This window comes from Oryza glaberrima, chromosome 6 (assembly GCF_000147395.1).
Source record: "Oryza glaberrima chromosome 6, OglaRS2, whole genome shotgun sequence".
Classification (NCBI taxonomy): Eukaryota; Viridiplantae; Streptophyta; class Magnoliopsida; order Poales; family Poaceae; genus Oryza; species Oryza glaberrima.
In genome coordinates, this window is record NC_068331.1 from 1,771,241 (window position 1) to 1,795,412 (window position 24,172).

The 24,172-nt window shown below is 45.7% G+C and overlaps 2 protein-coding genes across 2 annotated transcripts; one reads left to right on the forward strand and one right to left on the reverse strand.

The window, feature by feature from the left end:
- Nucleotides 1-8,712: 8,712 nt before the first annotated feature.
- On the forward strand, nucleotides 8,713-10,965 carry LOC127775857 (glucan endo-1,3-beta-glucosidase 14-like). The gene is made up of 2 exons (XM_052302168.1): nucleotides 8,713-10,003; nucleotides 10,542-10,965. Exons 1-2 carry the CDS (start codon nucleotides 8,732-8,734, stop codon nucleotides 10,617-10,619), a joined length of 1,350 nt encoding a protein of 449 aa, XP_052158128.1. The 5' UTR covers nucleotides 8,713-8,731; the 3' UTR covers nucleotides 10,620-10,965.
- Nucleotides 10,966-16,321: 5,356 nt separating this feature from the next.
- Nucleotides 16,322-19,871, reverse strand: LOC127778115 (NAC domain-containing protein 43-like). Its single transcript, XM_052304771.1, has 3 exons — nucleotides 19,128-19,871; nucleotides 18,708-19,033; nucleotides 16,322-17,501 (listed from the first exon to the last, which is right to left on the reverse strand). Exons 1-3 carry the CDS (start codon nucleotides 19,297-19,299, stop codon nucleotides 16,812-16,814), a joined length of 1,188 nt encoding a protein of 395 aa, XP_052160731.1. The 5' UTR covers nucleotides 19,300-19,871; the 3' UTR covers nucleotides 16,322-16,811.
- Nucleotides 19,872-24,172: the final 4,301 nt, after the last annotated feature.

Here is a 24,172-nt window from a genome sequence, read left to right on the forward strand (position 1 = left end):
TGTCGCTCGTCACCGGCCGGCCCGTCAACGATTGCATCTCCGGCGACAAACTCTGACGCTAATGTTTTGGGGGATAAATAATTGAATCTTCTAATGCAGATTTGGTTGGTATCAGATCGACAAGCGAAAAGGAGATAAAAGCACCGTCAGCATGCACCTTCGATTTTACTATGCAAAGTTAAGCTCGGTGGTTCTGCTTGCGATTCGCATGTGTTACTGCAGCTGTCATTTCCAGGAAGCTAGGTTAGCACGTGTGTTTACCTTACCTGGTCAAAGGTTTTACTACGTAATGACGTAAAGTTTTCTTGAAGAAACTTCTAAACATGTGCAAGTTGTCACAGAGCACGTACGTTCTCTGTTGGTTACAGTCCTAGGGAAAGATATCGACAAAGACACTGAAATAATAACTAGTATCAAATCTTATCAGATAAAGAAAATGATATCCCCGGCTGCTATCCTAAGTGGAGCTATTAGTTCAAGGGCCTGGATTAGTTTCATCTCTCTTTAACGTCGTCACAAGTGGTCTCTTTTTTCGCATTATTGAATCAGCAAAGAGTTAAAGAGAATGCTGTGACCTACTTGATAATTGAGACCTAATTCCATCCTCTCCCCTTTCCTGTGGATATACCGAATTAATCTGCCATGTTCCAAGTTGCATACCTGAAAATAAGAAAAGGAGATGGCATCATCGGCAAAAGGCCTAACTGACCGAAGAAAACATGCGTTGTCGCCGATGTAGCTTGCAGATACCTAAACATGGCGTTGTTCATCCAACCTATCCTATGTTTGTGTTTCTTATCGCCTAAAGACGCACGCATCTGATAGAATGGTGATGCGTGTTCTGCTCCCTGCTCCCTTTGTGTCCTATGAATCAGGTCATAAGCTACTGTTGCTGTGATTCTTGTTGGTTGTGATAATTAATTGCACACTGTTTTCTCCATGAGCTTAATTATGGGTCATTGTATTAATTGGTTGTAGCTCGTTTGAGCAAAGGCCGAATATTTTATTTCATTATTTAAAAAAAATTATGAGTCTTTGTATACTTATCATTACTATTACTAGTACTATATACTCCCTCCATACTTGTAAAGAAAGTCATTTTTGACAATGACACGGTCTCCAAAACATAACTTTGACTTACTGTTTCTATAACAATATTTATTGAAAAATTATATATGTATACTTTTATAAAAGTATTTTTCAAGACAAATCTATTCATATAATTTTTACATTTTCAAACTCAACAACTTAAGAGTTATTCATGATTTATATTCTCAATGTTTGACTTAAACATTATCTTAAACGACTTTCTTTATGATTATGGAGGGAGTATACTTGTCAATGTGAACTAGTACCAACAAAAGACAGATCATTGGAAGGATCGTGTGACGACTGCGTTGGGGGCAACCCATGTGTGAAGAGAAGCAACGATGGGTGGAAAGCTTTGTTTGGTCGCGGCTCGTGAGCACATGTATTTTTGTGCTTCAGGATCAGCGCATCCATCCGGTCGATCGGCCGCCGTCTGGCCTGTCACACGCACAGGACAGTGTGTCGCGGGTGGAGAGACGTCTCGGCCCGGACGCATACGGGAGCAACCCACGTACGCCACGCCGCCGCCGTCGCCGCGCGGCTCGCATCGCAGGAAGCAGCGCGCGGCGCGGCGCGGCGGCAAATGCACGTCACAAGGCGGCGCGGTGTTGGCGGACGTGGTGGGTCGTCAGCCGCTCGCAGCACCGGTGGTGGGCCGCGGCGCGCGTGGATCGCGTGCGTGTCGTGGACTGGACTGGTCGGGGAGTCCGCGCGCAGCGGGTGCGGGGACTCGGGACGGAAGAAAGTCCAAAAACGAGAGGAGAAGCGGGGAGCGCGCTGGGCCGGTGGTTTCCTTCCAGAGGAGAGGTGAGGTGAGGTGAAGCGTGGGATTGGGCCGTGTGGCACCGCGAGAGCATGGCGGAAAAGCCGAGAACGCGCACTGCGCGATTGGCTGGACCGGGCTTCCGGTACACACGAAATCAGTTCAGTACATGTGTTTTTTTAAACTTGTAAGAGCATCAATATACGTGCTTGGACAGGAGAACAAATTTATGCACATCAATATATTAGCAGGAGATAAAAAATTTACAATTATGACCTGCTGTAGCGGTGATGAGAGTTTTACACAGGAAGAGAGGAGGGCAGTTAGCTAGGCAAAACTAGACCCTGAACAAGCAAAAAGACAGAAAAATAGGAGATAAAGATTATATAACAATAAAAACTGCTAGAGGACTCGACTTCACTTCCCTCCAGAGCCTCCCCTCCTGTGGAATACGAGTGACCAATGTATGCACCTGGAAGAGGACCTTATTAAAGACACCAGTTGTCAGTATCCCGATCTATATTCTAATATCTTACGACACTACGATCCTATCAAGACGAAACGATACCGATTTTACCTAGTGTCCTAATTTTCATAGTATCTTCATCCTACTATTTAAGTACCACACGACCCTACGAAATTGTAACACCCTAAAAATTCGACCGATGAAATCAAAACACTAAAAATATGGATTTTCAAAAACTTTTTAAATAAATTGCATCATGCCGATTTTGTTCGACTATTTTGTTGGATTCGGATTTCGGAGTTCATAAATCGCAAATAAAGAACAATTGATTAGGAATAAAACCCAAAATTAAATAAGTAAAATAAATGACTAGAATATGATTTAAAATAAGGTCGAGGTGAGATTGGAAACAAATAAAATATTGTCGCGACCATATTAGCAATAATCAAATTTTGGTACGATGAAATAAGAATTAACCCTAATTAAAAATTCAAATAAATTATATAAATGAAATATGGGTGATATTAAATTAGGGTAAATTTTTAATTAGGATAACACAAATATGGAGTAAACTCCAATTATGCCAAAATTGGAATTTATACGGCTATATTTAAATAGAAAATGGGCTAAAATTAGGATAAAATAGAAAAGTCACTGTTCATTGCACTCCAGGTGCTCGACACGGTCCCCCTAGCCCCGCCCCCCTCCCCTGCCGCGCGCGCCGCTCGCCGCGCGCCGCCCGCCCGCGCGCCGCTCGCTCGCCGCTCGCCGCGCGCCGCCCGCCCGCGCGCCGCTCGCTCGCCGCGCCGCCGTCGCCATCATCGCCGTCGCGTCGCCGTCGGCCTCGCGCCGCGTGCCGCCGCCTCGAGCCCCGTACCGCCGCCTCGCGCCCCGCGCCGTGCACCCGCCTGCCGCCGCGCGCCCATCCCGTCGCCGCGCCGCGCGCTCGTCCCGTCGCCGCGCCATCGTCCTTTCGCCGTCGCCGTCCCGCGCCGCACCACCCGCCCATCGCCATCGCCGCCTTGCGCCCCGCGCCCACGCGTCGCTCGGCCGTCGCGTCGTCGCCTCGCGCCCCGCACCCTGCCGCGCCGCTCGCCCGTCGCATCGCCGCCTCGCGTCCCGCGCCGCGCCGCCCGCCCGTCGCCATCGCCGCCTGCCGCGCCGCGCGCCGCCCGTCGCGTCGCCATAAGCCGCTGCCCTCCCCCTCTCCTCCTCCCCTCTCTATAAATACCCCCCCCTCCCTCTCCATTCTCCCCCACTCCATTCCCTCCTCCTCTCCCTCTTCCCCTCCTCCACACGCCGCCGTCGCCACGCCACCGCGCCGCCGCATTAGGCCGCCGCGCCGCCGCTTTGAGCCACCGCGCCGCCGTCGTCCGCGTCGCCGCCGCCGTCGTCATCGTCGCCGCCACTGCCGGTGAGCCGCCGTTCCCCCTTCGCGTCCACCACCGTCGCCGCTCGGGTAGGGAGAGAGGGAGCCGAGAGAGAGAGAGGTAGGGAGGAGCCGGGAGGAGGAAGAAGAAAAGAAAAGAGAGAAGAGAGAGGAAGAAGAAAGGAAAAGAGAGAAGAAGAGAAAAAGAAAAGAAAAAGAAAGGAAAGAAAAAGAAAAAAAAAGGGAGAAAAAGAAAAGGAAATAAATAGGAAATTAGAGGGAGATTAGGGAAGTCTAGAAAATCTAAAATAATTAGAATTTAGTTATAGATTAGTTATAGTCGTAGGATTGTGAAATTTGATATAAAATATGGATTATTCTTGGTAATTTTTATAAGAAATCAATTCGCGGTAGTAATTTAGATGTAATTAATAACTAAGCAAATAGATGAATTTTTATAGACTATTATAGATTATTTTTGAATAATCTCTAGAACTAATCGACTCACGGTATAAATTCGGATTTAATCACTAGGAATTTTAGTCGTATAATATATTTAATCGTTTAGTCCTAGACTAAAATTAAATCGTATAATATTATAATTTTAGGATTCCGTCCCATATTTAGCTTGCGATAGAAATTTCCAACCTATTCAATGGATATAATGCTCGGGTAGATTAAATTAAAAACTTATGATAACAAAATATTTATACCCGCAAAATAGTTTAGGATATAAAAATCGAAATTGGGTTTGCCTTAGTTCGCGAATAGTAAAGTTAATATAAAAGAATCGACTTACGCGTTCGACTTCCATTTGGATTTATTTGGATTTTTATTTGAATTCTAACCGAATTCAAATCAATTTTCGCATGTAACTATAGAGCCCGAGGGAGTTGCGGATCCAAGTAAAGGCCAAGACCCGCAAGACTTTGAGCAAGGCAAGTCATCACTATTCTTTGAACATGTTGATCCCAATTACGAAATTATTTTGTTTACAAATAGAATTGCATGCAATAATGAACATCCTACTTGTGATTATGCCATGCTTTGATTATTGTTTACCCCTTATGCCTTCGTAACCATGTTTACGTATGAGTCCCTAGTCAACTATGACAAATGCTTAGAAATGCTACTCTAGATCTATGCATACTCATATTTATCAAATGCTATATGCTTAGGCAATTACCTTTGGGAAGGTAATTGAGATACGGCATGTGGAGACATGAGTGCCACATTGCCATGATATAGATGACATGATTTGTGAAAGAAAAATGAAACTAAACAAATGTTTTCGACTGGGGCGGATGGAGGATTTGGGTGGTATCCGGAAAAAGGCTAGTGCCGTCCCTGGTCAATTAAGGACCGAGCCATGAAGTTAAGCATGAAACGACCCCCGTACAACCGTACTTCTTGAATGGGTATAGACCTAGCGGAGTAGATAGCTAAGCGGAGGCAGTATCCATGCATAGTGGTTTCTTGATGTGTGAGGCAGGGGCTCTACGGTGGGGCAGCCATTGGTAGGACCGCGGGGCGGATGTCTACAGTGGTGTCGCCATCGGTAGGACTGCCATGTGAGAATCTAAACATAATTATAACTTAATACATGTGTGAGTCTTCCCTTCCCGGGTGCGCCAGAACTCCTCTCACTGCTAGGAACCGTGTACGCCTAGAGTGTATGAGGATGTAAAGTTCATGGAGCGGGTACTGCCAATGCGAGGTTATCGAAAAGCTTTGCCGTGACGCGTCTTATGTGTTGGGACGAGGCTCATGTGTTGGGCAGTCGCGGAGTGCGGGTAAAGTGTACATCCACTGCAGTGTGAGTAAACCAAATCTATTCGAATAGCCGTGCTCACGGTTATCGAGCACCGGGACATGTATTACACTTGGCTAGACTCTAAATTCTTAATTGTGTGGGATGGGATATTGCATGATGATTTCTATGCTGATGGAGCCACTTCCTGAGAGGCGGGAATGTGGACGTCCTCAGAAAACCATGACGACTCAATGGCGGGAAGCTATCCTTGGGATCACAATGGATGGTGGACAGAACCGTCATTGTTTAATATGAACACTGGTACTAAAATTTGATCAGTCTGTGCTAGGTCTTAGGCTTGTGAAAAGAATTACAAAACTTGCTTTGCGCAAAAGAACCATAGCCATCCTTTGAATACCCCTGTCATGTGCATTATTGCTGTGGTGGATTGCTGAGTACGGTTGGTACTCACCCTTGCAAATATAAAATTAATCAGAAGCGGGAGATGAAGCTTCGGAGGATCCCTATGCCTACTACCAGGAGGGAGATGAAGACGATGGCGCTCAGTAGGTCTTAGTTACGGTCGTTGCCTGTGGCAATGGCGTGCCGCTGCCTTAACTCCGCCGCCTTACCTACTTCTGTTTTTGGAATGTATTCCGGACCGCTTGATCCGATGATTTAAGACTGTGCCTGCGGGCTTATGATGTAATAATTCATATTAGACTCTCGTGTATGTGCACTTGATATTTCAGCCATGAGTTCGTGTGTATCAGACTACTTGATCCAGGGAAATGGTACTGTTTACACGATTGATTCCTGTTATAAAAACGGGGATCTACAGAAATCTTAGGTAGTATCCCGATTCTACAATCCTTACGATCATACAAAATATTATTTAAAACAAAATGGTTTGAAAATAATGTAAATAAATATGCTCAAGTTTTTTTTAAATCAGTTAAATATATCAAAAACTAATGTGGTTTCTCTCGATAAATGTCTCTATTTGCATGACATATATTATTACTATATTTTTTTTATATAGAATGGCTTTAAATATAAATATTAATTAAACTTAAAAAAATCTCATAGTATTCCGATACTACGATACGATCATATCATACTATACTCATTTGAGCAAAACGATACTCGATACTACCTAATATTCTGATACTTGTAACCTTGAAGACACGAGCATTCCTTTCCAAACATAGACGCTAGGTAACGAGAAAGATGAGGGAATCAAATCCTTTCATGAGATAATCGAGCGGTTGTCGACGAGAGCCCCCAGCATACTTCAAGTGTGGACTGTCAACGGGACGAAGAAGTGGCCACTGGGCAGTCCTATCTTGGCTAGCAACTCGTGCTAAACTTGTCACGCACTCACCGGATTAGGCCCATTATCACTTTTAGCTTGTGTGGTCCCAAGTGTAAAGTGTAGAGCTAGACTTTCGAGTCCAAATACTCAAACAAGGCCGAAGCAAGCTGAAATTAGGCCTGTGAGAAGTACTAAAACGGGCCAAATCCATCCCAATTCGAGTTAAAATCTGTCCTATGTAGATTCCATAATGAGCTAATTCAATCCCGACTTGAGTTGGAATCAAATTCCATAAAGAGCTAATTCAATCCCGACTTGAGTTGGAATCAAGCCCTGATATCTCAGCCTGTCCAAGCTCTCATCGACAAGTACTTCGAGACCCATAACATCCGGTCTGATATGTTTTTTTGAGCCCATACAGCACACACAATGCTTCACTGAGTATGCTGCTTATTCGTCTGTCACATGGCTATAGCTTACCTTCTTTTGCGTCGAAAGATTCTTTGCTTTTGCATTGTGCTAACTTTTATTTTCAACGAGGGGGAGTGTTCAGTTTCATTTTGCTATTACTATGGTTAGTCTGAATTAATTTCGTGCCCTGAAAGATCTGAATCTGTTGAAACTTCCTCTGCGTTTTGATCTCAACACAGCAGCTTTCGACCGTTTTATACCGTGTAGACGGAATCGAGACGCAGGGAAAAGGAAATTATGGTCTGTGCGATGAGTGTCCACGCAAATAAGTAAAGTTTGCAATGCAAACCACCACTTTAAAGTTGGCCACTATGCGAGATACTTTACCTTCTTTTGGAGCCATCCATCCATCCCTTCCCTTGTCTTCTTTGCTTTTCTAGTGTAATCTGATTATCTCCAATGTCATGCATATGGGCAGCTAGCTTAGCTTAGCTTAGCTAGCTGCGAGTTGGGGGATACTGTATTTTAAAGAGAAGCTGCACTCAAGCAAGAGAAAAGTAGTTGAGGAAAGCTAAAGTGCTGGCTCAAATTGGGATCGATTGACCAATTCTTTCCCACAAGTTCGTCGACATCTTGCAGAGATGTTGTGTACCGACCTGGCTCTTTCAGTCGGCAGGGCAGAGAGGAGTGAACCTTGGCTCTGAAACTGAAGGCGACGCACTTGATTCAGACATGTAACTGAACTGAAGAGTCTCAAGTTCGTACAGCAGATCGTTTCACTTCAAATAGTTGTGGCTTTGGGTGGTTGATTCTATTTTTGGGACAAAATGCTTGGGACCTTTATTTATTCACTACTACACTTTAAACACATGAATTTTCTTTCCACCCTTTGTTCTGATTAATTACAAGTTACTAGTATATCCTAGGTTGGTTTCTCTAATGGGCTAATTCAGTATACTGAAAAGAATCCAATGAAAGCTCAGACTTCTCAAGCATAGTACGTAAGAAAAGAACAGATGCCAAAGACAAACGTAGTTCTTACTACTAGTTGCTACTAGCAACTAAAATCAATTGTTACTTTAGATGGCTTAACTGTTATATTCTTTATGTTGGAATCTGTCCACGTAGTTTCAATTTTTAAGTTCCAGACTTACGGATACTCATATTTGTAACTGATTATTTCTTCAACGGTAGACGATGTATTCGACAATAGTGAAGCGTTCATACGTGCACGGTGATTTCGTTAATATCCATATATACAGATTTCGTTAATCTAGAGGAAATCCAACATTGCATGAAAAGAAAAGTTTTGTCCCATTTTGAATTGTCCATGTCAACAGTGTAAAAATCAGCATCGTCGTTCGAGCAACAAGAGAAGAAACACGCACATACTTCTATGCAACCAAACGAAAAAAAATGTACGGTCGTGATCTAGGGAACCTCCCTTAACCAACGGCCGGTGACACGATTCACCATCGCAAAGCCGAAAGTAATACAGCGAAATCTCCTTATAAAGCAGCCGTGTTTCGTTTCGGACACCACATGCATGCACGCGCTTTTTGTTTATGGCTACCATTTCCAACGTTGTCACGAACACTTGTTGTGCTTCTCCCACTCCACTGCTCCGCCGGCGAGCCACCGCCATGGCGCTTCGTGTACAGCTCGTCCTCGCCGTCGCCGTGGTTGTGCCGGCGTTGGGGGTGGCGGCGGGTGGTGCTACCTTGGGGGTGAACTATGGCCAGGTCGCCGATAACTTGCCGCCGCCGCAGGCGGCGGCCATGCTCCTCCGCGCGCTGAACGCCACCAAGGTGAAGCTCTACGACGCCGACGCGCGCGTTCTCAGCGCGTTCGCTGGCTCCGGCGCCGACTTCACCGTCGGCCTCCCGGACCGCCTCGTCCCGCGCCTCGCCGCCGACCCGTCCGCCGCCGCGGCGTGGGTGCGCGCCAACATCCTGCCCCACATCCCGGCGACGTCCATCACCGCCGTCACCGTCGGCAACGAGGTGCTCACCGGCAACGACAGCGCCATGCTCCGGTCGCTCCTCCCGGCGATGCAGTCGCTCCACGCCGCGCTCGCCGCGTGCAACCTCACCTCGCGGGTGGCCGTCACCACGGCGCACTCCCTCGCCGTGCTCTCCTCCTCGTTCCCGCCGTCCTCCGCCGCGTTCCGGCGCGAGCTCCTCCCGTACATGGCGCCCCTCCTCGCGTTCCTCGCCAAGACCGGCTCGCCGTTCCTCATCAACGCCTACCCGTACTTCGCCTACAAGGGCGACCCGGAGCACGTGGACCTCAACTACGTGCTGTTCGAGGCCAATGCCGGCGTCGGCGACCCGGCGACGGGGCTGCGCTACGACAACATGCTGCACGCGCAGGTGGACGCGGTGCGCGCCGCGATCTGCAGGGCAAACTACGGCAAGGCGGTGGAGATCCGGGTGTCGGAGACCGGGTGGCCGTCGCGGGGCGACGACGACGAGGCCGGGGCGACGCCGGAGAACGCGGCGAGGTACAACGGCAACCTGATGCGGCTGGTGGCGCAGGGGAAGGGGACGCCGGCGGCGCCAGGCGAGGCGCTGCAGGTGTACGTGTTCGCGCTGTTCAATGAGGACATGAAGCCCGGCCCGGCGTCGGAGCGGCATTACGGCCTGTTCAAGCCCGACGGCACGCCGGCGTACGACGTCGGCGTGAAGGCTCCGACGATTGGCGGCAGCTGGAAGGGGAGAGCCAATGGCACTAGCGGCGGCGGAGCCGGCGGGCTGGTCGTGGCGGAAGGGCCCGGAGGGGCGGACGGTGCAGGGCAGGGCACTGGATTCTACACCGTGTCAGCAGCAGCACACAAGGTAATTGATTGATTAATTAATTAATTATAATTACATTTTGCAACCGCATAATTACTTCATTGTTTGGTTACTTTTTTTTTGTTATTAGTATGGTTCTTGATTGAATGAATTGTGATTGAGTTTGGTACAAGGAAAGTATAGTTTAAGTATGCAGTGTTGTGTCGGTTCAGACGTTCAGTTGATGCTGCGCTAGCTAGTTGCTTTGCAGTGCTTCTGTTGCTAATCACTTAAATCATCAATATAGTCTAATTAGTATGTGTAACAAGTTTGGTATGCACGTACAAAACCAAGTTTTAAAATTGCAAAGAGGGGAAAATGCTGCTGTGCTAGCTCCCAGATCATACTCCTACTTTGCTATTCCATACCAAAAAAAAAAAAAAAAGATTTGCTCATCAAGTGAGTAATCATGCTTGGCACTAGCTAGTAATCAATCAAAAGGTTAGCTACCTGCTGTGACAGTATTGGAGATTATACTAGCCCTCCTTTACAAGTAATGCTTTGTGTCACACACTTTATCTTCATGTTCCTTTTTTCATAGGTGAAGAGGTGGCGGTGCTGGGAAAGCTTGTTCGCAACCGTTGTTCTAGTCATGGCGTCCGGCCTGTGTTGGTCATGACCTGAAGAGTTGAAGATGTTCATGAAGAATTGAAGATGCAGTAGAGGAGGAGATCGATCTGCAGCATTTGCAGACAAAGGAGAAATGAGCTTGAACAAAAACGCCATTGATTCAATTGATTCTTGTGTTTTCGCTGTCCTCCGATTGGTGTTGGTTGATGTGTAGTTTGTGTACTGTAAGGAAGAGAGATGTAAGGGACATTACATGATACACTGGATTATTAATTAGTTCAGATTCAGATTTCTGAAAGGATTAGAACATTTACGCCCAGTAGATGGCCTGACTTTTAAATCATGGATTTGGATTTTTTTTCCCCAAGCAATTTTTGTTAGAAATTTTGAACCAAGTGAAATGTGAGTGCCAGTTTATTGGTGGGCTTGACAGCCCATCTGAGAGTGAAGCTTTGGTAGGCCTTTGCAAGGATGGCCCGCAGAAACGAGGCCTCTTCTGCTCTTTGTTCTCACTGGCCGTGAGAATGAAAAGGTACACCGAAGGTCCCTCAACTTGTCATCGAGTTACAAAATCTTCCTCGAACCACAAAACCGGATACAACATATCCCTCAACTTACAAAACTAGTGCAAACTAGATCCCTCGGTTTTTGACTCCGATTTTATCCGACGTGACAACTGTCTCAGCGTGGGTCCCACATGTCAGCCTCTTCTTCCCCTCCCCTCTCCACCTCTCTTCCTCTCTCATCTTCTTTTCTCTCACTTTTCTCCTCAGTTGGGCAGGCGCAGCCGGTGGATGGGGAGGAGGCTGGCGGGGGAGGCGGGAGTCCAGCGGTGAGGCGGCGGCGGGCACATCTACCCTTTTCTCTCTCTCTGGTCTCCCTTTCTTCTTCGAATTCCAGAAACAGACTGACAGCCGGCGACATCCGTGAAGAGGGGGAGAGGGAGAGGTCGGTGGCGATGGATCCGTCTTCCCGCACCCGCACTTCTCGGCCTCCGCCTCCTAAGCTCGAGTTCTGCCCCTATTGTTGGTGCCCGAGGTGAAGCTCCCACCGCCGTCGTCAGAGGTGCCCGACGATGATGTGCCCGTGAAGGTGTTTCTCCTGTCGTGGCTGCACCTCCAACTTGTGTACAACATCCTCACGCCGCGGTCGTCACGGCGGATGAAGGAGGCGTTATACCCGGTTTTATGGCTGAGGGATGCAAATCGACCGAGGGCAAGCGACGAGGGAGGTATAGTAGACTTATTCCCCGAAAACAACGACGCCCGACAGGCGGCCTCGTCCGTGCAAAACGCGCCTTTCTCCTGGGCCAGCGCGGGTCGCGGTCCTCACCGAACGGCCGCGTGGCCCGCGTGCAGAGTTTGGATGGGAGCACTAGTCCACGCCACACCTCGTCCGCTTGCGTCGTCTCACTCTCAACCTCTTTTCGGCGTTTCCGCATGCGACGAACCTACCAACCAACCAACCAATGCGCGCGTCGGCGGCGATGTGACGCCCATATGCATCTCTCCGGCCCGTGCGAAAAACCGTCCGCTTCAGTGCTTCACCCAAGTTGACACGGCCTATTGCGCTGCTTTGCGTTACTTGCGTGCCCCAGTGTCCAAATACGCAACAAATCACCGGCTCTAACACCAAACCTGTCTCGGTCGATCGTTCCATACGTACAACTCCTAACCAACACCACGAATCTATACATATCCCTCTCACGCTCTCTTTCTTTCTAGAAAAAAACGGATTTCACAAGGGCAAAGGCAAACGTGACGAACGAATCGGGAGAGTAATTTCGAGAGCTGGCTCTCTCTGGGTCAAGTCAGGCCCGGTCCTGACGGAGCAAAGTAGAAAGAGTAATTAAGTAGCCGGGGCAACATGCAAAACAGCGACGCGGCAGCCACCGATACGGCGGGCCGGGTCAGGAATGGAGGTGGCTCAATCGATCGTTCGTTATCTCGATCTCTTTCTGATCGGTCCCTGCAACCCCTGCCGTCCACACGAGGGCGCCCGTCTCTCGGTCGGTCAGCTCCGTCGACGACGTACACTGTCTGTGATCCAACGCACACCTTCCTCTCGGGTCGTCACATCCCTTTCCCTGCACACGTCGCTCGCCTCCATCGCCATGCACGCCTATCTTAATTGCCACCTCCCTGCACTACATTGTGGATGAGGATCCCCTGCAGTTGTAATAACTTTAGCATTCGTCGTGTGACCGTCAGATCAAATAAAAACAGCCAAGATTCGTCTAGGGTACTGTAGCACGCACATAAAGTCCTGTGTCGCACTGTAGCTCTGGCAGCCAGGTTGTGACGTGGCGTATCTCTCTATCGTTCATCAGCTTGATCCAACAGTTGTGAATGGATATGACTACTTAATTTGCAGTCACTATGACTGCTTAACTTGCAGTTCTACTCCTTCAGTCCTAAAATTGCAGTTGGTTATAACGGTGAAACAACCGCTGCTACAACAACACCCTCCCGCAATCATTTTTTTTTTGCTAGGGTTAGAGGTGAATAATGAGCCAACTCGGCTCGCAATTAACGAGCTAGCTTGGCTTAGCTCTTTAACCTTAACGAGCTGAAAACCTAGCTCGACTCGACTCGTGAGTTGGTGCAGCGATGCGGCTATGTAGCCATAGCTAGCCTAACCGAACCGCCCTTATTTTTATGTTGAACCATTCGTCCCACAAATATATTATTTTAGTCTACTTGACATATTTATTAGCACTTCTCTATTAGTAGCATCGGACCCAGCATCTGCAAACTAAGAATAATGCACATACCGTATATGAAGGCTAAACATTGGATCTGTTTTATATTATAAGATGTTTTCATTTTTTTAAAAAAAATCAGATTTTGTTAAGTTTGATCAATTTTAGAAAAAAAATATTTTTTACACCAACCAAACATGCATGCTACTCCCTCCGTTTCATATTATAATTCGTTTGACTTTTTTCCTAGTCAAGTTTGACCAAGCTCATATAAAAATATATTAATATTTTTAACCCAAAACAAACATATTCTCAAAATATATTTAATGTTAGATTTTATGAAACTAGTTTGGTATTTTAGATGTTGCTAAATTTTCTATAAGCTTGGTCAAACGTGATTAGGAAAAAGTCAAACGACTTATAATATGAAATGGATGGAGTATTAAAATATATTCAAACATTAGATTTAGCGTAACTAATTTGGTGTTATAAGATAGAGTTGCTATATTTTGCTATAAACTTAATTAAATTTATAAAAGTTTGTCCTAGAAAAATTAAAACGTCTCATAACATAAAACCAAAGGAGTAGCATGTGCAAGCATAGAGAAGAGTCACTCCTCACCCAGTCTCATGCGGCCAAGGCTTAATGAAGAATTCCATCTATACTAGTTAGTCTGAAAGAAACTAAAAATAAGATCTTTTAATTGTCTTTCTTTTTCTTTAAATCTAGCTAGGAAGTACATATTGTCTGCTCTGTGTTTATTCAGAGAACTAGGAAAAGGAAGAACACAACAGCCTGTGCAGTGCATGCAGTTCGATTTCAGGTTGAAGGTCCTTGTTGGATGACATAATGACAAGACATTACATAGCATTTCACTATTCAAATTCAAGCTTCTACCTTCATGGGCCAGGAGAGGAGATAATAGTGGGCCCAGCTATGATAGCCCAGAGTTGGTGTGTCGTAGTAGGATGCATGGCCCTCCCCTCTGAAAAAAAAAGTTACTAGTAATTTGCAAAAGAAAGATGGCCCTCCTCCCTGTAGCCTCCAACAATATTAGACTGTACTACAGTTTAATGGTTCATCGTCTTAATCACTCAGATATTATACTACTAGTACTATATTATTCAACAACAAGTTTAGCACTATGCGTATGGATCATTAGAGAGGAAACAACAAACAAACTCAAGCTTTCAATAATCTATCAGTCAGCCTTCTCTTCAATACCAATACAGGTAGATTATATCCATTGATGCATGTGTTCTCCAAATATTTAAGTACGTTTTCTAAGTGAAATTATGATTATTGATTAGTTAAAGAACAAACGATGCACACTACTTTTGGTAGGGCTCCTTGCCATTTTCGAATCTAATGTGCTATCTGTAAAAAATAAATAAACTGTTATCCTCCGTACTTGGGACCTATGGTTGGAGGTCAAAGCTGCTGCTGCTGGTTTCTGTCCCTCTCTGCATTGGCGTCTTCTGAAACGAGATTTGAATATGGTCTCCAAGGGATAAAATATGCATATGGTTGATGCTTATATATATATATATATATATATATATATTATTCTTCATATATATAGTACTGATCTGCTCAAGTAGTATTAACTAAAACGAAACTAATGTTTCTGTCTAAAATGTGCAGCTGGCAAATAATTTAGCACCACTAGTAACAAAAAGTTAATTATTCCAAAGCAAAGCATTGCATATGCGAAGTGCAATGGCCAAGCTGAGTCAAGTACTAGCTACTAGCTAATTCAATTACTAGCAGCTAACAGCATGATGCAAATTAACAAAATACGGAGTATCTTAGTGCAGAAGCACATTGGCCAGACATGTATAATCATTTCCTGTCTGATGTGGTGGGGATACATAACATGAGCATGCATGCATGTATACACTGTACAATATAATTAAAGATGTCCTTGATCTGTATATATCCACCGAAAAGCAGGAGCTTCCATGAAAATACTAGCTAGCCTTTTGGTAGGTATATGTCACTCTTTCACCTACAATTTTGATACTCTTATCGACACAAAATTGGTTTTTGCTGTACACAGTACATGATTTCATCACTACTATATATATGTACCACACCATGCATGCATGGCTTAGCTCTCAGAGTCAATCACTCATCATATTCTCCCATGCATGAGTGCACAACGTACACCATACAAATAATATTATTGTCTGGTGATCATAAGATCGATCGATCGATCTATCAGAGATCAACTATGAATATTCGATTCATCAAGACGTGATGCACGTGTTAGGCCCTAATCAATTGTACCTAGCTGTCAATAAAGCAGCAGTAGTAGAAAAGGTAAAAGCCATGGAGAAGAAACAAAGCTCCAGATCGCGTAAGATTTTAACGCCATCAATTGACCGCGACAAGGCGACAAAAAGTATTCTTGTATATGTGGCACGAGGCAACCATATTATGTATACTATATTTTGCAGCCCAAGCCTAGCTACTATATACTACAAAATTTTTCAACACACACACTGAGAGTCACAGAGAGAGCAAAGTAGCTAGGGCTCAGTGGTCTCCTCTCACATCTGCCTTAGCCTTTTTCTTCTTATTTTTAATCAGCATTTGCTACCTCCAAATATCTCCACAAAACAGCTGGAGGGGCCAAAGATCTCTGCCTTTTTCTCGTCTATTTTTTCTTCTTGGCATGACACGAGAGACAACGATTTGCACCCAAACAATTACAAGGAGAACTAAATAATTTTTTCAATGAACCGCACAATTTACCGTGCGAGTTTCATATGTTGATATAGCATGAGAAAAATACAAGTCTATAGCCAGGAAAGAAAAAAACAACCACACCACGTGTCTATATAACAACACCCGCAGCAAGAGTGAAACATGAGGAGAATTAAAGAATTAATGCTAGCTCTGAAAAAACACGCGCACAGGCACACAGCTAGTTTATTAATCCATCCATCGAGCGATCGATCACACAATAATTAGTACACTCACACGGTGATCAGGGATCGATGATGATATATATGATATGATCATCAGAAAAGAAATCACACCTCGCTGCACTAGAAAAATGTCTTTGATATATAATAAGCTATAGGTACAATATATAACAATATATAGATACATAATATTTATATATGCTCTCTCTCTCTCCTACCACGCCGTACGTCCTTTTAATTCTTTTTTTCCTCTCTCTTGTTTCAGATCGACACAACAACTCGCTCGACCACTGCACTATAATTCGATCGATCAACACCATCATCGTCGATCGATCGATCAACGGCTCAGATCGATCGACGGTTAGATCTTGACCTAGTGTCTAGAGCTTGCTCACATGGCCAGCTCAGCTAGCTATTGTGTCGTCGTCGTCTTGTACTCTCGCTGGAACCCTAACTAGTAATTAATTATTGATCACGTACGTACAATACCGTCGTCCATGCATGCATGCAATATGCGTAGACCGACCAGATTAAGAGTAGAGTTAGTGCACGCATACGCCATCCACGTCTAGATGCATCATCTCCATCGTCACCTCTTGTCTCCAATTATTATACGTTATTCATGGTCGTCAAGTCTGCGTGTAGCGACGATGACACCGACCGCGCAAGGCTCCACAGGTCGCCGTCGCCGGAGGAGAAGGCGGCGGCGCCGGCGGGCTGATCGACGACGTCGAAGAAGCCGGCCATGTTCTTGCCGGAGGCGACGTCGGAGAGGGCGCCGTTGAGCTCGTACGACGCCGCGAGCCGGTCCAGCGTGTCCCAGTCGGCGATCCCCGACGCGTCGGCGGCGGAGCAGTACTCGCCGCCGCCGCCGGCCGCCGCCAGGAGGCCCACGCCGCCGGCGACGTGCTCGAGCGGCGGAAGCTTCATGAACTTGCCGTACTGAGGCGTACTGAGGTGCTGCTCCAGCGCCGCCGCCGCTGCCGCCGACGACGCCGACATCGCCGCCGGCTTGGTCTCCTGCTTGCAGCCGGAGCGGCCCATGTACTGGAGGATGTGGTCGAGGGCGTCGTCGCTGGCGGACGAGTGCAGCATCTGCGCCTTGACGTGGTCGCTAACGGTCACCGTCGAGCAGTTGCTCGGGCTGCCCTCCATGGCCGCCGCCGCGAGCTTGGCCGCCGCGTGGTGGCTCGCCGCGGCGGCGCCGCCGCCGTGGTGCACGAGGTTCTTCTTCTTGAACACCCTGCAGATCACCCAGCCTTCCTCCTGAGCTCCTTGGTCTCCGGCGACACCGTGCATCTGTTTAATTACCGATAATTACCAGTTGATCGTGTCATTATTTACTTTGCACAAGATGAAATTTAGAAGAAGACAATTAACCGCGAGCAATAATTAAAAGAGATCAGTATCGTACTCCACTAGCTAACAATGTGTCATGTACTATATCGTTGAATTTTTTCCACAATTAACGATCGATGATTGAACGAGGCATGGAAAGCTAGTTATTGCAGGTCAATTTGCAGAAAAAGTATGCACAGTGTGTGGCGATCCTAGCTAGAGTTGAAATCAGATGCAAGATTTCCCACAAGCTGAGCTAAAGAAGAAACTTTTATGACCATGGCCAGCTCAAAAGCTAGCTTATCATCCTCCTTCTTCATGCTAGTTACTAATCAAGTTGACAAAATCTCAGGGAAAGTCATGGCGATTTGTCATATGCTGGTTGTCCTGGAGTGCACAAGTCCACTCCTAGCTGCTCCCAATTCGTTAACTAACTCTTAACCGGGCCATGCATGCAGATCACATATTGTAGTAATACTAGTACACACGTACAACTTCTAATACTTCTCTAGCTACTTCTCTTGCCATTTGTGTACGAGTAGTTTCAGTGTACGGATGTGGTTTGGTTGGTTGGGTGGCATTGCATTGGCATATTGGGCATGTGTGTAGTAGTACACGTTGTGATCTTGCTGGTGAGCATGCAGATTCGATGAACAAATCTGCCCCTATCTAGAGCTTAGCTAGCTTAGCTGCCTTGACCCCAAAATGCTCTCCTACACCTAACCTCACCTCATCAACCAACCATCTGATCATGAAACCACAAGCATATGCCCCCCCCCCCCCCCCAATGATCCATTATATTCATCTATCTATCTATCTATCAATCTATTTCTCATTGATAATAAGCTAGAGGGGTAGTATTAATTAGCTTGATAATTTGCTCCCTTGAAGGAAAAAGTAGTGAAGCCACCCACTACCCCCCTTTTGTGACAGCGAGTGAGGAAAGCAACGCTGCCACTCTCTGAGAGAGAGGTAGCCATGCCCCATTCCCAACCACCAATATATCACCTCACCTCACGCTCACACTCACCACCGCGTGTAGCTACACCTCTAGCTTAGCCCCAATTTTGTACCCTGGACCGACCGTCTACAGTGTCATGTGTATGTCGTTCGTACTACTATGATGTGTCCCTGATGAAGTGTACGTATCGTGTTACGTGCACTTACTGGGGAAGATGACGATGAGGAGGAGGAGTAGTAGGAGGGGAGGTTGACGGAGACGGAGGCGGAGGCGGAGGAGGGGTCGTCGAGGCGGTACTCGTGCATGATCCAGTCTGATTTCTGGCCGTGGGGGGCACGGCCCTTGTAGAAGACGAGGGTTTTGCGCATGCCGATGCGGTTGGAGCTGGAGTAGATGGCCTTGTCGCGGCCGGTGGCCTTCCAGAAGCCGGCCGCCGTTGCCCGGTTCGTCCTCGTCCCCGTCGGGTACTTCTTGTCCTTGTGGCTGAAGAAGTACCAGTCGTTCTGCGGCCCTGACCCAATCCTGCACCTCTCTGCATATGTATGTATGATACACACATGCCACATTGATCAAAACATGTCAAAAATCGATCGAATTGATCGATGTGTGTGTGCTTAATTACGTACCTTGGATGTCCCATGGCTCGAGCTTGTTGAGGTCGACGTCGCGGATGACGTCGAGGTCGATGCGCTCCGAGGCCACCTTCTTCTTCAGGTAGTATGTCAGGAGCTCCTCCTCCGTTGGGTGGAACCGGAACCCCGGTGGCACCACCGACTGCCCGTTCACCGATATGCTCATCGTCGTCTCTAGATCGATCGATCAATACAACAACTACTACTACTACCAAGCTTAATTGCTTGTTCACTCAGTGCAAACCAAACAGGAAATGGGAGAAAGAATCACACACTGGAGCAGCAGAGAGACAAGCTAAGGTGAGTCTAGCTAGGAGATGATGGGTAGTGCAATGCTCAGAGTTTGTCCATTAACATTGACAAGGAAGGGATTAAGCTGGGAGCTAGAAGGAGATGAGCATGAATGGGGGTAGAGAGAGAGAGAGCTAATATAAGAGAGAGGTGTAGAGCTGCTAGGTGGTGATGGATGGATGGATATTGATCTCGGATGGGGTACAAGGAAACAAGTAACAATGGAGGTGGTTATATATAGCTAGTGACAGTGGCTAGTGGGATTAGTTTCGCGAGGTTAGGGAAGTGCCACCAACCTTGAGGGGGAGAGAAACAAAGGCATATGGCCCCCAGCGAGGAAAGAGAGCCAGCCAGCCAAGAAATGGATGCAGTACAGTATAACAAGAGAGCAGAAGAAAGGCGAGCAGCCAACATCCCAGAGCCATTGACACACGACCTTAAAAATCTCTCGGAAAAGCACAGCCAGGCCGGCCCCAAGCTACTGCTTTGCACATCGTCTAGCTATCATATATGGGGGGTAAAATCAAGCTGATCGATCGTCTCACTGGCATGGCATGGCCAGCATAACCACCGCAGCAACCACTGCAACAACAACAACAAACAATAACAGCATCAGCAGCAACAGCAACTCAAATCTTATGTTATTCTATCTATCTATCATCAGCTTTCCAGATTTTTGTGTGGCAAATATTTTAAGCTCTAGGTTTTGCAGGAGAGGAGGAAGGAAAAAAAAGAATTGGTTTTGGTTGTAGTACTGCTAGGCTATGGCACAAGCAAGGGACAGACAGACAGCTTTTTTGACTTGTTCTAGAAAACGATAAAGAAATGTCCGTGTGCGTAATTTTTGCAGTTCAGTTGAAATGTTAATTCGGTCTTGCGCAATTTTGTCTCCTCTTCTTTTCTTCTTCCTTTTTTTTTCTTTCACGAGCAAAAAGCTCAAGATGGAGACTACCATCAAGAGAAATAAATTATCATTGAAACAAAATAGCTTTATTCCGGCCATAAGTCGTCAGAGGAGAACAACGTATGTTGACTTCAGTTCCAAATTATGCTATCTAATTAATTGACCTAATCACACACACACAAAACCAACCTACTGCATTAGGCTATGAGAATTTTGCATATATGCGTGCATGCTTGCTTAATTTCCAGCACATATTTCTTATATTTATCTGCAGCTCGATTGTTATTGGTTCAGATGAGACTGAAATATCTGTGTACAAATTAGAGATGCTGCCTGGAACCAAGCTCAGATCGATCTTAATTTCGTCGACCTTCAATTTCCAAAGAGGCCATAAATGATGAATGGACGACCTATCGATTTGTACGTCATCTCTCTTTTTAAATAATAATTCTGTTAATTTGTACGTCAGAACAATAGTTTAACACGTGATTTATCAAAATCAATTTCAGCATCTTTCTTTGTATCAAAATCAATTTATGTCATCAGCACCTTCCTTTTCTGAACAGTTAACTGACACGATCGACCTGTTAATTAGGCCACTCTGTTTCTTATCCTCTGCTTTAGTATTGAATATATACACCACTGTATTGTATGTTGACAGGATATATATATCAGGAAAGTCTTAATTTTTCCTCGTTTTTACATGACACCTAAAATATCATTAAAAGTTTAAAAACATTTATTAAGATAGATTAATATAGTATATCACTCCACCAACATGAACGATGTAATTTACCCTATACAAGTAAAAAACAAATGTGAATAACCTAATCACAGCAGTCATAGTTGTTTTTTTAAGAGTTGTAGGTCGAACTTACACTTGTTTGTTTGTGAAGAGGTATATCTCAACTTGATCTATTCTATTATTTTTATATAGTTTTTAGATGATATTTTAGGTGACATACAAAAGCAAGAAGTTATCTACTAAGGAAGAAAAAAAAAGACTAGCTATATTTATAACATCACATTTAGAAAGGACAGTTAAATTTTGGTTACAATATACATTGTAAAATATTCAAGACTTACACAGTAACTTTAATTAAGCACTTAAATTGTATCTTTTTTTTACTAACACACACCATGTAATAAGAGAACTAGGATAAAAGTTGATTGTCTACCATAAAGAGGAAATACAAGAGATATTAATATGTAACCACATTTCTCTACTACTTAGAAAAAAGAGAGTCGTCCTTCTTCCAACTTCCAAGCATCCCCTCCCTACTTCTTCATGAATACTACTTCCCTCCCGTAAAAACCGATTTCTAAAAAAAAAACTGTTATAAAAACCAATCAAACCACTGTATCCTAATCCTTTCAATATTAAACCGAATGAAGAAACCGTTGTACCACACATGTCTATAACTAGTGACAAAAAAAATTGACTAAACTCGAGTAAAAAAAGCGATGTTGTATTTTTAGCAAAACTGAAGGCCAGGGGGAAAAAAATACCTCCGAATATATCAGAGTGTACTAGGTGTTTGGAGAGATATCGATCAGCTTAATGGTGTAGCTAGATCGAGACAGGTGATCGAGAGAAGAGGAGGCCGGGCGGTTAGCTAGCAGCTAGCTGCTGCTGGCACCTTCCGATCGACCGTACGTGTAGGCCCGCGATCGAGCGACATCAACATTGTTTTTCTTCTCTTTTCACCGTTTGTACTACTCCTAGTAGCTAGCACTACAAGTCGCATGCAGCGAGAGGCTATCGCTCTTACACTATTATCTAAAGTTGGTTGCACGTTGAGATCGATCGATCGATCTGACCGCGTCGCTCGCTGGCTGGCGGCTCAGCTCGCACGCTCCGAGCGTCGGCAAACGCGACGACGACGAGGTCCGTGTCGACACCGGGGGCGCGCGCTATGGCCGGTGGCGGTGACAGTACGCGTGCGCGCGTCGATCGGGCGAAGCAACCGCGGTATCAGTTTGCCATAACGTCCGGCGCTGTACGCAGGGTTTATTTTTACATATAGTTATCGCGTAGTTATCACGATTATCATGTACGGTAACTTCTCAGCTTTTTAATCATGGTATATCTCAAGGTAACAATACGGTTACCGTGGTAACTGTCAAACCATTTGGGATGACGTACGGTAACTCCCCAAACGGATTGGTAAACCCCTGGCTGCACCAGACACTGACATAGCTAAGGTCTCATGTGTTATAACTTATATGGTCTATATATGTCATACCTGATACGATATTTGTGTAGTTACGACCAATGATACGCACAAACTCTTTATATATATATATATATATATATATATATATATATATAGTGGTGGGAAGAAAAAAAACTTAAAACTCGATTTGGATCGGCTCGAACTCATTATAATAGCGAGTTAACCGAGCTAGATTTTTAGATCGTGAGCTGCTAGTCTAGTTCGTTAGTACAAGAGATAGTTATACCTTCATATACTTCATATACTTGGTATTTCTTAACTAGTGCTTATTTTTTTAAGGAAAAAGTACGAATTACTCCTCTGAACTACAGCGGTCGACCAAATTACCCCCTAAACTAAAAAACCAGACATTGTTCACCCTAAGTTTTTAATACCGGACAAAAAAAACCCCAGGTACTGTTGAGAGCGGTTTAGGGTTCGAATAGCACACGTGGCAGTCTAGTCAACAAACATTTTTTTTAACAAAGCTAGGGCCCACTTGTCAGATCCTCACCCCCTCTCTCTCTCTTCTCCCTCCCCTTCTGAACCGCGCAACGGCAGCGGCTGGCACGCTCTCCCGCACACGCTCGCCATGGAGGGGCGCGAGAGCGGCGCGACTGGATGCGAGCACGCCCGCACACACTTGTCGTATCCGCCGCACCTTCGCCGCCGCCCATTCCGCCCTCACCGCCGTCCCGAGCGCCGGTGGTTGCGAACGCCCTCCTCGCTGCCGCCCACTCCGCCCGCCATCGTCCTGAACTCCTCTTGCTGTCCCGAGCTCCGCCGCACCGAGTTCTGACCGTCGTCATCCTCGGGGTAAGCTGGTGAGGGAGAGAGAAGAGAGAGGATTTTGGAGAGAGAGAGAGAGAGGTGAGGGGTAAAGAGAGGGTGAGAGACTGACATGTTGGGCTCGCTGATTAAAAAAATGCTCACTAGGCTGCCACGTAGACCAAAACCGCTTGCAAAGCTGTTCGGGGGTTTTTTTATTCGGTATCGATAGTTGAGGGTGAAAAATAACTGGTTTTCAGGTTTAGGGGGGTAATTCGTACTCACCCAATACTTCAGAGGTGTAATTTGTAATTTTTCCATTTTTTAAGTTACATCTAAACTATTTATATATAGTGAGTTCTTTATTAATTAGTGTTTATTATTATGTCAATACATGATAAAATGGTAATTTTGAAAGATGATATAAATACGTTGATGAGCCAGCTCACAAACCAATCCGAGTTAAAATTTTAAGCTTATTAAGGTTACTGAGCTGAGCCGAATCGAGCAGGTTTGTTAAGGTAACGAGCTCAAACGAATCGATTTGGCTTGTTATTCACCCCTACATTCCACCTCTCAATAAGGGTCTTATAACTGTAGGTTTCATGTGTGAGGTACATCAACAGTAGTTATATATGCAGATGATACGTCTTTAATTTACGGGTGCAAACGAACCGACCCACGAACTCACTGATGGGTTACCCACTTATTTATATTATAAGTGGGTTTACGAGTTGGTCACTTATATCTTTATAAGTACGTGTTTAGGCTACAGGTAGGTTGGTGTAGACACAGCACTTTTGCAACGCATATGCATGCCCCGCGATCGAGCGCGGCGGCGGCCGGCCGGTGTGGGTCTC